General features: G+C 37.5%; 1 protein-coding gene across 17 annotated transcripts in view; it reads left to right on the plus strand.

The window, feature by feature from the left end:
• The window catches only part of KLHL13 (kelch like family member 13), a 210,756-nt gene that overhangs the window by 129,280 nt on the left and 67,531 nt on the right, over window positions 1-13,945 (plus strand). For 8 of the 17 annotated variants that reach the window (XM_072818190.1, XM_072818187.1, XM_072818189.1 and 5 more), the window contains one exon: window positions 922-987. The exons of 6 other annotated variants lie outside the window; for them this stretch is intronic. In XM_072818190.1, the coding sequence (XP_072674291.1) occupies window positions 922-987 (66 nt within the window). Of the gene's footprint in view, window positions 1-921; window positions 988-7,773; window positions 7,907-11,962; window positions 12,373-12,857; window positions 12,971-13,945 lie in introns of those variants that run through there. 3 more of the 17 variants (XM_072818192.1, XM_072818200.1, XM_072818193.1) reach the window with 3 other exon arrangements.

Raw genomic sequence — 13,945 nt, forward strand, 5'->3', positions numbered from 1 at the left:
ATAGCACTTGGGGGATGACCCAGAAAAGAGCCCAAGCTGCTTATTTTGAAGAAAATGTTAGACCAGGGTAATGCCTAGTAATGGTGGCTTTCTGTAAGCTAATTGCAAGGTGAATATCATGAATGCAAACACATTAAATTAGGGGTTAGAGCTCCTCCAACACCTGGCAGCTTACTTTTAATTTTCTCAAAGTTGGCTGGTGCCAGCATCACTGCAGTGCTCCCATAGTAGTCTCTATTTTGAAAGCTGCCTTCCCCAGGCAGTATCAGAAGTCTGTTCATCGTTGTCTTTTAGATCAGCCCAAAGGGGTGAGATATATGGCAGAACTTTCGCCAAAACAGAATCTCCTGGCTAGGAGACGGTGTGTCTATTTGTATGTTTTTTATTAATTACAAGCAGTACGAAAATCAGAAAATTGGTAGTAAACGAACCTAGAAGAACATTAGCCATCTGTTCCCTGAAAGCTTGTAATGTGTGTCAGGTTTTTATGGTAAAACAGTCGATCAGCAAAGAATTGAACTTTAGTCTTCAAAAACTAGAAAATGACAAAGCATTCCAAGGCCGTGTATATATTTACTGGAAAAGTGTTTCCTTCTGTCCAAATTTGGCTAGTTTAGTCTTTCAGATAAGCTGCCAATAGATGTTGTACTTCATGTCAGTCTTTATTCCAGACTTTCTGAAACATTAAGAGAGCTTCTAAAAACAAATAGAATCTTATGGCTTTCTTGTTACCTTATTTTTTTTAACAGTTAATTTACATGTTTAAAAATTGTCCTATGTGGTATTAACTGTTCAGTATTTAGAAACATGGTTCATTAATTTACAGCTAAAATATCTGCAGAGCATGCTTTAAAAAATTTGAACAAAATACAATAAAGCCACAATTAACCAGATTTTTTTTTTTTTGCACTCCATTTTTAGGAGACGGAGACAGTTGTCTTTAAAACAAGCCGATTTCAAGGATATATTCAAAAAATCAACTCCAGGGTATGTCCAAGGGTCTGCATTTTCCTCTACCTTTTTGTCAGTGAGAATTTATTTTTGTAAAAAAAAAAAAGACCCTGAGATACTAGAAGACATTCAGTCATCAAAGAATCTTTCAGTAATGTCTGGGTTACTGTGTTAATTAAGCTGAAACAAATGATAAATTATTCCGTTAATAGAAATACCACACATCATTGTACTGTGTTTTGTATTTTCCAGTGGGCTTTCACAAGCACGAGTTCAGTTGGTTTGTAGAATATTGCTGTGAGTCAGGCAAAGAAAGGGACATCTTCCCTATTTTCCAGATAAGATAATATGGGAAGTCACAAAGCCAGTTAGTGGCAGAACTGCAGTCAGACCATAGGTGCCTACCTCTGTCCTCTTCCCTACTCTTCCTCATGGAAAAGGCTTGAAACAAGCTTTTTAACAGGTACATGGTGTTGAATAGTCTATACAGTGTATATGACCTTTGTTTCCTAATTGCTGGGATTTTACCATTTCCCACTTCATAGATGTCTATTGGTCTGCCTCTGTGCCTTTCTGTCAGCCAGCTGGATACCTTGCTTTCAGACTCTTCCAGACCTGGAAGGATCTAGAGTGTGGGAGGGCAAGGTAATGGCCCTGGACAGGGCAGACTGACAACAAGGGGTGAGCAGCCAGTGCTGAGATTGTTGAGAGAGAAAACAGTCTTGCATAGCTGTCTTGAGTGAGGGGTTAGCAACCTTGACTTTAGAGCAGTGTTTCTCCAAGTTTAAAAGACTAGGCATGAAAATCAACTGGTGGACTTGTTTAAAATGCAGGGTACTAGGCCTCACCTCCAGACTTCTGCATTTAAGATATTCACCCCAGACGATGCTCAGGCATACTAAAGTTTGAGAACATCTGCCTGCCAGGTATAGGACTTTTCTCTTGGCATATGTATCAGAGTGTAAAGAAAAGAGCCACTTTTCTCTCAGTAGCATTCGTGTTTCATGTCCAAGCATATATGGGGGCTGGAGTCAGACAAGGTGAGGAGTGACAGATAGGGCTGGCACACACACATTGCTGTATCTACATCTGAGGCATTATCACAATAGCTCTTGTGCATTATGGGGTCTGTGAAGTATTTTTAAAAGACTTGTGTCCATTTTAGACTTGAAGACAGTAAATGGCCAAAAGAGAAAAGTGAAAATAATTAGGTTTTGATATTTGAAGAGTTAGCCCGTTCCCATTGTTTTAAATTAAAATTAATTTTAAAAAGTTGGCTAATAGACTAAGCTTATACAGGGTTCTGGATTGTTAAGGCTTTACAGTAGCAGTGTATTTATGCTTACCCATTCATGTTCCATATGTGAATATGCAGTCTGCCTCATTAGATTGCCAGAGATTTGTGGCCAGGGAACATGTGTTCTTTTGTATACCTGTAACATCTAGCAAAGTCATAAGTTCTTAGTACTTATTGATGATTGAACCAATTCAGCATGCACTCTTCTTTATAGGCTTTGGGCTAGGCATAGTGAGTTGATTGATTTTGGTATTTGTGAAGTTCAAGGAGTCAATCTTGCACCGTTGGTAATGACTAATATAGAAAGAAGTCCTCAGTTGAAACAAACGTGTTTTAGTTGACAGATGTGAAAGCATGGTCCTAATTAATTTGCTAATGCTTGTTCCTCGTTCAGAGTATCAGTTTAAACTCAGTCTTGCTGCCTCTTCACCCTTTTTGGAATATAAGTTATGTTGTTCTCTCTACAGATTAGAATCTCAAAGATTGGTAATTCTGGAAATTCCCAAACATAAATATTTTCGTTTACTGACTGAACAACATCATAGGAATTTAAATAACATGTCCAGACCTGGTGGTTCTAGAAGACTCATGAAAATGCTCAACAGCGTCTGTGACTTAGATCAAGCTGAATAAGGAATGAATGAATAAATAAATGCTAGCTAATGGGAAGATAAAAATTCACTTAAATGCTATGTAGCTTCAGAATTCCATGAGAAGTAACTGATTATTTAAAACATATTCTGGGGCGCCTGGGTGGCTCAATCAGTTAAGCATCTGCCTTTGGCTTGCATCATGATCCTGGAGTCCTGGGATCGAGCCCCACCTCGGGCTGCCTACTCAGGGAGCCTGCTTCTCCCTCTCCCCCTCTGCTCATGCCCTCTCTGTCTCTCAAATAAATAAAAAAATGAATAAAATCTTTAAAAATGAAAATAAAACATGTATTTGATTTTGAAGACATGAAGTGATTCTGAACTTACTTGTTGAAGTAAGAAAGTTAGAAAGGCAGTCATAAAACCCAGATTTAAATTAACATCTAGCTTAAGTGGCACCTGACTGGCTCAGTATGAAGAAAATGCAACTCTTGACCTTGGGGCCCTGAGTTCAAGCCCCACGTTGGGTAGAGAGATTACTTACATAAATAAACATAATTAATTATAATTAATTAATATTAATTAATTAAGTCTAACGTAAATCTAGGGTCAACCTAAAAGATGAAGTGTGTTTTTTACTCCGTTGTATCAAAACTCCATTTACTTTCGTTAGTAATAAAACATGAGATAAGGGAAAAGAAATTATTTCCCCCACTGGACAACCATTACTTGGGGATGTGTAGGGAAATAATTTTTAAAGTCATGTCTACCTTTAAAACAGTTGGTTAAAAAAGATCAGTTTGTAATACACAAGCATTTTATATATCATGACTTAATGATGTCTGACATCATAGGATTTTCACTGAATTGCTAAATAGTTTCTGAGGCATAACTATTTTATTTTTATTTTTAGAGAAGAGGGTATGAGTAGAGTAGGGGGAGAGGCAGAGGGAGAGAGACAATACTAAGCAGGCTCCATGCTCAGTGAGGAGCCTGATGTGGGGCTCAATCTTACGACCCTGAGATCTTGACCTGAGCCAAAATCAAGAGTCGGATGCTTAACAGACTGGGCCACACAGGCACCCTGAGGCATAATGATTTTAAATTGCACTTCTCAGCTAGTTTCTATAATTTAGACTTACCAGTATGTATTTGTTATCTTTAAGTGTAATTGTTTCTATATCCCCTTTATTTCTCTAAGAATAAAATCTTTCTAACTTAAGATCACCCAAGAGAAGAATTATAAATTCAAAAATGAGAAGGATCGGGGATCCCTGGATGGCTCAGTGGTTTTGCGCCTACCTTTGGCCCAGGGCACGATCCTGGAGACCCGGGATCGAGTCCCGCATTGGGCTCCCGGCATGGAGCCTGCTTCTCCCTCTGCCTGTGTCTCTGCCTCTCTCTCTCTCTATGTCTATCATAAATAAATAAAAATAAATCTTTAAAAAAATGAGAAGGATCTCAAAATAGTTAAGAAAATAGAGGTATTAAGCTGGTTGCTAAATCTCTTGGATACCACCATAGCAGACAAGTCCTAAGACTATAAAACTACACACCCTTATGAAAACTGTTGATCACCATGTCATGGCAGCAGGTCACAGGGTTCAAGTTTGAGTTGAGTCTTTTTTGGAGTTTAAGATTTTCTCATTCATTTCTGGTTATAGCCTTTTAGTTTTAGTCAACAATAGTTTCTATAGAAATATGTATAAGAAATTTAAAATTGTGGGTTAGGCCTGGGAAATGTGAAAAATAAAATTAAACCAATTGAATATAGAGGGTCCTTTTTTGTGGAAATTTTAAGTAGTGTTGTATGATCTTAGTCATTAGAATTAACTTTCCATGGAAGTGTTTACTTCTAGATCTCATGTTAGCTATAACATTTATGGTACAGATGTGAATGTTATAATAACTCTTTGGATAAAGGGAAATAAATATCATTTTTTAAGTAGTAGCATTATTTCATTAATTTTAATTGGAATGTTGAGGAAAATGTCATATATTATTCTAAAGGTCTTTCAGTAACTCAGAGTTTTACAAAAGCATACTTATTTCTGAAACAATGTAGAATATAGCAAATGTTGCCTTTCCTTAATTGACATGCCCTTGAGATTGGGTATATGATGTGCTTGCTATTGAAAAGTATTTCAATCATCATAGATAAGCATTACTAGAAATTGTTTACTCTTATTAAAATAGTTTAGGATTTATAAAAATTAAGATTGTAATATTGCTTATTGCATTGTTTTCATGCAACTTTTATAGTTTTGCTTCTATATTTGATACCAAATCAGAAGAAAGTAAACTATGTAAAAAGCTTTATATGAATGTGTTTTTTTAACTAAAGAGCCATATTCTTTTTGTTTTCTAAAAGATTTTATTTATTATTTTTTAAGATTTTATTTATTTATTCATTAGAGACACACAGAGAGAGAGGCAGAGACATAGGCAGAGAGAGAAGCAGGCTCCATGCAGGGAGCCCAATGTGGGACTTGATCCTAGGACTCCAGGATCACGTCCTGAGCCAAAGGCAGACGCTTAACCGCTGAGCCACCCAGACATCCCAAAAAGATTTTATTTTTAAGTGATCTCTACACAGAGCATGGGGCCTAAAATCACGACTCTGAGATCAAGAGTAAGATGCAACAGTGACTGAGTCAGTCAGGCACCCCAACACTGTACATTTTTAATGGCTTCTTATTTTGATAAATTTGCCAGGTTTAATGTACAAACACATCAGAAAATCTAATGATGGTTTGGCTGTTTTATTTGTGGTAATTTAAGGACTTAGGAATTTGCTGAGAGACAACTGATACATTATCATTATTTGAGATGAAAGCAGAGATTTTTCATTAGAGCAATCCACCATCACTATTATTATTATTTCATTTTAAAAAGCTTATATTCTGGGTGATTTTCTTCAACATATACTTCTTTTTAACAAGACAGTGTGCATATTTGGTTTTCATTTTAAGGAATTCATAGCTTAAAATTATCCAGTTAACAGATGAATATTCTTCTTACCTATACTCTGCTTTCAGTTATAGCAGAATTAATAACAATTTAAAAATCCTTCTAGGATATATCCTGGCTTCAATACCCAGTACTTACTTAATCATCCCTCTGCTTGTTAGCTTCTCTTTTGGTTTACCCAACAAATATTTATTGAGTGTCTTCCAATCTGCCAGAAGCGGTGTTCAGTTAGGAAGATACAAAGATTCAGGGACTTTCTTGAAGTAAGAGCAGGAATTTGCCAAGGGAGTCTCAGGCAGATGAGGCTGCATGGCAGGAACACTGTGTGCTAGAGCATGGCCTCCTATTTAAGCACTAGATACATTATCTCTATTTGATGATAAACTGTCCCTCTAAATTGCTTTTTTCAAAGAGTTTGAAAATGGTAATATAGTTTCAGCTATGCAAATATTATATATTTAAAAATCATTATTTTCTACCACCACTACTCCTAGTACATACAACCACTTTGGTTTGAAGTTTAAGGAAGTTTTTTGTTTTTGTTTTTGTTTTTTGAAAGAGAGAGAATGCGCATGAACATGAGTGGAGGGGGTGAGGAGCAGAGGGAGAGGGAGAGAGAATCTTTGGCAGGCTCCACACCCAACATGGAGCCTGATGTGAGGCTCCATCTCACCACCCTGAGAAATCAAGAGTTGGGCACTTAACCAACTGAGCCACCCAGGCACCCCTAAGGCAGTTCTTGATAGATGGGAATACTTAAGGATTAGTTTAGTCTGTGCCTGTCAAAGTAGGCATGTGAATTTGGGAATCATGTATGAATGAGGCACCCAGGGGTAGCCAAGAAAAAAAAAAAAAGCTTACAGATTTTACTAGAATGTAGATACTACAGAAAACATAAGAAGGAAAGGCTAAAACTTCTAAAGTTCTCATTCATGCAATTCCTGTTTTCAGCTGTAATGAGAGAATAAGGGTAGTCAGAATCTGTGGGTCGTTGATTTCCCCAAAAGTTGGACCTTTGTTGTCACCTGCACCAGTCCTCCTGGATTTGCTCTCCTGACTTAGCTCCAGAACCTCATCCATCTGACCCCCAATTACAAAAGTTGCCACATACTGGAACCACTACCATTCTGGCTTTTCATTCTCCTTCCATCCTGTCATTCCCCTCCTTGCCCTTTCTGTTTTCTCCCTTTGTCCCTTTTCCTTTTGTTTCCTGACTTACCAGTCCCACTTGTTACTGTTCTATGCCTCCTCTCCCCCAAAGCTCAGTATCCTTCCTTTCTTTTGGAAATGTTAAAGATGGGAAGAGTTACTTCCCTTCACTTTGCTCCTGCCAGCATGAAAGAGTTCTGTATGCATATACACACACACATGTGCACGAGTATGTGCCTGAACAATTGTGTTTTTGTACTTGTTTATATTGTGAAGAAGGAGATAGGTACTATACTAATCCAAGACATAGTCATAGATGTAAATCTTTTGTGGGACTGTAAGGACCTGCACGGCTCCATTAAGGAAATTGACAGGTGAGAAGGGTACTTAGAGAAGGTTTGAAATTATGGCTTTCCAACATAGTCATCTTTGAGAAACATCTGGGATTTTCCATTTTGATTTTAGCAAGGCTACATAAATGAGTATCTAGGAAAAAATATTTTAACATAATTGATATTCATTTTTCCTGAAACAAAGGAGATGTGTGTGCGCGCGCGCACACACACACACACACACACAAACACGTGCATGCGTGTGTGTAGGTATCCATTCATGTGAACAGTTCTGCTTTCTGTAATAAGGTGCCCAACTATATTAAGGATTTTAGTCTGTTGTGGAGAAGTCAAGTTTTCATGTGCTTTAAAAGGTTTAACAGTTCTACTTGGTCACCATCCAAATACTCTTCCTGATTGGTAGAACATAACAGAGCACACAATTTGGCGGATCTTCAGAGCAACACAAATACTCATGGATATCCCAGATTAGTCCGAGGAGACGTTGTCAGGACCGAAGAGAAGATTACACAGCGCCGGCTCACACAAACTGTGGTCAGTGCTATTAGTCTCAGGTTGTACCAACCACAGGATTCACCAAAACTTGCAAGAAGAAGGTAAGTCAGTTCTTAGGGAATATCAGGGAAATATCTCCGTATTTCCTGAACTGTCCAAATATTTCGGACCTCCAGAGAGGTCAGATATGTGACATACTCATCAATTCCTTTCATGGAGTGATAGGACTAAAGAACAGTTTGTAACTGTCAGCCACTGAGTTAAATTTTTTTTGTAGAGTTCTTTAGAAACATTTATATTAAAAAAAAAAATCCCGCTCCTAGCTGCGTATTTCACTTCTCTTCCATACTATAACTGGCTTAATTTTTATATACCTTCTTCTCCCTCATCCTACTTAAATACCTAATGAAATGAAGATCTTGCAAATGGTCTTTGAGCACATTTGTGTATTTTTGATGTTTGTCTCTCATTTCTATCTTTGAGCGTACAATAATTGGAAGAATAAGGAGCTCTTGGTAATGCTTGTTTATTTAGAATACATGGAGATACGTACAGAATGTGGTTCACATCACAGAGAAACACATATCCAAAGGAAAAGTCTCATCAAGAAGGGACATCAGGAATTCTAGAGTGAGAGTCCTGGACTGGCAGATGGAAACCTGGTTTCCAGTTCCAGTCCTGCTGCTAGCTAGCAGTGTGACATTCGGCAAGTTAATGTCTTTGGGCTTTAGTTCTTTCATCTGTACAGTGAGGGTACTGAGCAATATAAATTGTAAGAATTCTAAGTTATAAAAATCTCCTCTGTCTACGTTGGGAACCAGGGAATTCTGCATTGTAAGATTTGGCCAAGAATGCCTCATTTTGTGGCCTTGGCCAAGTCCCAGCATTGTCCTTTGTTTATGACATCTCTGAAATACATACTTCACAGGTATTTTCAAGTGATTAGTTAATGTTCCTAAAATGCTTTGAAGAGCTCTTGTGTATGTTGTCTTTCTGTCCTCTTTTATTCAGTGGTCCATAATAGAAACCAAGTGTTCTATAAATGAAATCAGTGTTTCTTATGAAGTCAACAAGGGTTTTTGACATTTCCCAGTCTAAATATTAAAGTAGTGGGACACTGAGCCTGCATAAAATTATATTTAAAATACACATTTAATCATTTTCTCCCTATCACTCTGTAGGTGAAAACATTTTCAGTTCCAGAATGTAATGGTAATTACAGTTGATAGTTACTACTGGAGTCGCCGTCAGGGTAGTAAAATCTGATTAATTTGGACTCTGCTAATTTGTATTTGGGGTGATTTTACCTGGCTGAAGTTTATTTCTAAATGATGTATGAAGAACATTGTTGTTAAGCAAATTAATAGTATAAAGTAGATTTCATGGACTATATTTCTACTTAAATGAATTATTTTTAAAGCCTTTGGCATAGTTGTTTACTTGTGAGAGATAATTAAAAATGACTGCTAGCAATTTGTTGAAGCAGAAGAACTGAATAGAAATAAATGTTCATCATCAGATGTAAACTTTTAGGGTTTTGGGGTCTTTACGAGTGCTGAGGGTGGTGTGAAGGGAAAGCAGTCTTATTTTCTTTTTATGCTGAGCCAATATTACCATTGTTGGAGGGCCACAAAAGCAGGTTGTAAACATTAAGTGTAAGAGAAATCTACCCTGGCAATTGACATAGATGATTTGGTGGTACTGATTGATTTCTTTGGAGCCTGAGCTTAGACAAAGATTATGTTTTTTTTTTTAAGTTGATTGTTCACAGAAGAATAATAACTGGAGAACCTCTGCAATAAAATGATCTTCACCTATTTGTGGGGGGTTACCCCCTCAGAGATTTAAAAAAGTCTACATTTACCCTATATCCCACTCATAAATGTTGAGTTGACTTTCTACAGACTGAGTGAAATACTTTATTTTCCATGTTTTGATAGAGGTTTGGGGATCTTTGTTTTCAGAAGTTGTATTTGCAATTACTGCTTTGTAATATTCTCCTAAGCTGGAAAGTGGTTGAACTTCCTAAAACATCACCTTCTTGCTACATACAGCTAATTTGTAGCTGTTTTATATTTGTAAATGTTTGACAATGATTCACGTTTTTGGAATGGAACATTCCAAACTTGATATGTGTGTGTGTGTATTTTATTCTGGAGGTTTCCAGCAAGTTGGCACTGCTGATTGTTGTACCTGATTGTTTTTGCCCCATAACTGCTAAGAGTTATTACACAAAGCCTTCTAATGTAAAATATTGACTATGGTTTATTTGGTTTTTTTAATAAATTTATTTTTTATTGGTGTTCAATTTACCAACATACAGAATAACACCCAGTGCTCATCCCATCAAGTGCCCCCCCTCAGTGCCCGTCACCCATTCACCCCCACCCCCTGCCCTCCTCCCCTTCTACTACCCCTAGTTCGTTTCCCAGAGTTAGGAGTCTTTATGTTCTGTCTCCCTTTCTGATATTTCCCACACATTTCTTCTACCTTCCCTTATATTCCCTTTCACTATTATTTATATTACCCGAATGAATGAGAACGTGACTATGGTTTATTTGTATTAGTGGTACTTTTTTTAAAAAAAAAAACCTTTTAAATGTAGTTTGCTCATTAAGGTATTAATAAATACTCCTCTCTCTGCTTCCTTTGAGATTTTTATGAGACCGTTTTGTGTGTGGATACTAAAAAGACAAAATATAATTTAACTTTTTAAGTTGCTTGCCTGGGCTTTTTTGGGGTGCTTCTGTATGATCGACTGAATAAAAATTATTTGTGAGTTAGTGATGGCTGATATCTGCTTACTGTTTAATAAAGTTTATGCATTACTGGTCAGTCTTTCAAAATGAGCTTTCTCTCCATAGGTGCATGTATGTGTGTAGTGTGTGTGTATACTGCATATACATGTATGGTTGGGTTTCATAGGAAAATGCTTTTTGCCTGAATATTGACGCGTTTCTTAAAGGAAGGTATTTGTGATTTCCTTAGCTAATTTCACTCTGTACTTCTGGTATGTTAAATCCTATATTGTGGAATTTTTGAAAGTAGTTGCTTCCTATGGTAACATTCATCTGTGCTTTTTGAATGCAAATGAGAAAGCCTCTTAAGGGACTAAATCTCAATCTTTTAAAAACCAGGAATAATTTGGAAAGAGTATCCGAAAGCCAGCTACTAAAGTTAGAAGTGCGAGTTTATTGTTTGCATACAGACTTGAAAGTAAATATGAATTTTGTCACGGCAGTGATTTTTTTTTTAAAGGTAGTGGCTTCCGTGTGAAGGGTGGTCTGCTTTTACTGAGCTTGTACTGGTGAAGGCGGAATAATTCTGTTTTTAGGTAGATGTAGAAGGGTGCTATGAAGGGAGATGTTTAGTGATGGCTACTTGCCGGTGAAGGACAAACATTATATGTTCTCATTCATTTGGGGAATATAAATAATAGTGAAAGGGAATATAAGGGGAGGGAGAAGAAATGTGTGGGAAATATCAGAAAGGGAGACAGAACGTAAAGACTGCTAACTCTGGGAAACGAACTAGGGGTGGTGGAAGGGGAGAAGGGCGGGGGGTGGGAGTGAATGGGTGACGGGCACTGGGGGTTATTCTGTATGTTAGTAAATTGAACACCAATAAAAAATAAATTAAAAAAATAAAATAAAATTCTTCAGCCTGTAAATAAAGAGTTCAGTGTCATACCAGCCTCTCCTATTTTCACTTCTTAGAATTGTGTAGAAAATTTGTGAGTTTGGTGCTTTAAACAGAAACTTAAAACACCCAGTCATTTTTGGGGCACTTACAAGGCTGTTTTCTGGCGATATTTTAAAACGATATAGATGAACCATGTATTTGCCACTGCTTTCATGAAATACCTCAAGTTGCCTTTGACAGCAGCTTGAATTTTTCAATCTCCTTGTCAGTCGCTAACCCCTAGAGGTTACCGGACCTGCCGCTGAGCTTTGGAATGGTCCCTGCTGGACACCTGCTTGGCCAGCAGCATTGGTCTCTCCTCTAGGCAATTTGTGAGCTGCTTGAGGGTGGGGGGAGGAGGGAGGGGGCTGGAGGGGGTTACGGGGGAAGAGAAGAAGGGGAGGGCAGCATTGAATTAGATTGTTGATAGCGTCCCTCCGAGGACTGCTATTAAGAGCACGCTACTCTGTACTTCTCTGCTGCAGAAGACAGAGTGATATTCGTGTTACCACAGCATGTTGTAAATGTATGAGATTCTGCTCATCCCGGCTTGGCTTGGAAATAAGAATAGGGAAAGGAGAGCAACTTGAATCAGAAGCCACTAGAAGAACGTGCAGAGTTCTGCAGCAGTTTATATTTGTTCTTACATTTTGCCTTCTTCTAACTGGAAAGCAGAGAGAGACTGGCATTTTTTAAACGGGCTTTTCCCATAATGGCATTCTTGTATTGTGTGGCCAGAGCTTGCACAGGAGGAAAGCGGGCTGCCGAATTTAGTCACTGATCTCTATTAGCTGTGGCCTAAGGCTATGCTGAGGTTTATATCCCATTTGTATTGTTGCAGCTCCAAAGAAGAATGTTCAGAGGATGACAAGTGTATTCTGAGTAGGTATGTTGTTTCATTTTCATATGAAACCCATCTATTTTTTTTCCTGCTACTATTGGTCAGAAATCAGGTTAATAGGTGCAGAATATAGTACAGTGCTGCAGTATCCCCGTTAAGGTAGAACAATGGTAATGCAAGCTTAAAACAACAACAACAAAATAAAACCCCAGCTGCTTTTATTAAATAAAGCTGTATTGTGTGGTCTGCACAGTGCAGTCTTAAAAAAAAATATACTGCAGTCAACGCTTTCCTAACGAGGTGGCACTATTGTTGAGTTAGAACGATAGAATCATCATATTGCTTTAGGGGACAGGAGGATTTAAGGAGGTACCTTGCAGCCCTATTTTACAGATTGGAGGCATCGGTGTAAGGGCACTGGCAGGATCGCTTGCTTGTTCTTCGCGGCAGCCGCTGCTGTGTCAGTACAGTGTGGAATGGAAGTCCTAGTTGGTAGTCTGTTATGGAAACGCTGCTTACTGTTATTGTAGTACCGTGGTGACAACATGCCATTGAAATGGAAAACGAGCTCTCCTGCTATCTGGAAATTCCCAGTTCCTGTGCTTAAAACATCCAGGTCAACTCCACTTTCTCCAGCATACATGTAAGTGAGAGAAAAGAGGATATTGAAGTGGGGTTTCATTCATGAATCAACCTTGTGGCAGAAGGGGGTAAAAATCCCAAACAGCGACATCCCCAAACCCACAAGAGTATAAAAATCTCAAGCTGGTTTATCATTAAATATATTGGCATGCACACATTTTACCTTCGGTTGCTTGTCCTAGGAGCTTATTTTCATTTAATGTGCTTAATGATAATTGGATTACTAATGTAAAAGTCTAAAATGTATACCTAAGGAAATGCCTAAGGATAGGCTTTAATCTTTTTACACTGGTTGGATTTTGTTTTGAATTTTTGTCTATCTGAAATATTGAAGATGACTTCTTTTGTGTAGTGGCACAAAACATGCTGGTGATTGATGCTGGTGTGGTGTTAAATAGGGAAATGCTCTCTATTAATTTTTGGGTGAATTTGAAACATTTGGAGTTAACATGTTGATCAGAAAACGAGTCTTTTAACCAGGACTTTTATACTTAAGTTGTGAATGAATATTAGTAAGTTTAATGTTAATATCTTTCCCAGTTTTATAATTCAGGTTCTGAAGTGTAAGTTCAAATTTGTGCAAATTATAGTTCTATGAATAGTTGTATACATACATGGAGTTGAAAAGCGTGTTCTGCCCATGCCTGTTTTAGAAATTTATTTTAAGTAAATATATACTAAAATATATTGGGAAGTCTTACTAGAATTTTTGAAAATCTTAGTTTTTAAATTCGCAAACTGTTGCCTTAGAAACAAAACCCAGAAATATAATAAAATATCCTTTAAAAATATTGTCTGTGATCCTTTTTGTTTCTCTTGGTGAAGGAAGGCATAAGGGAGAGCTGGACCTTTTTTTATTTTTTAAATATTAGTACGAGAAAAGCTTTTAAGTAAAAGCATGTTTTAACTGTTTTTCCTTTACAATATTTTTCAGTAGGAAAGATGTGGAAAATTGTTCCTGCTTGAGGTTAATTGT

The sequence above is a fragment of the Canis lupus genome, chromosome X (assembly GCF_048164855.1).
Source record: "Canis lupus baileyi chromosome X, mCanLup2.hap1, whole genome shotgun sequence".
Lineage (NCBI taxonomy): Eukaryota > Metazoa > Chordata > Mammalia > Carnivora > Canidae > Canis > Canis lupus.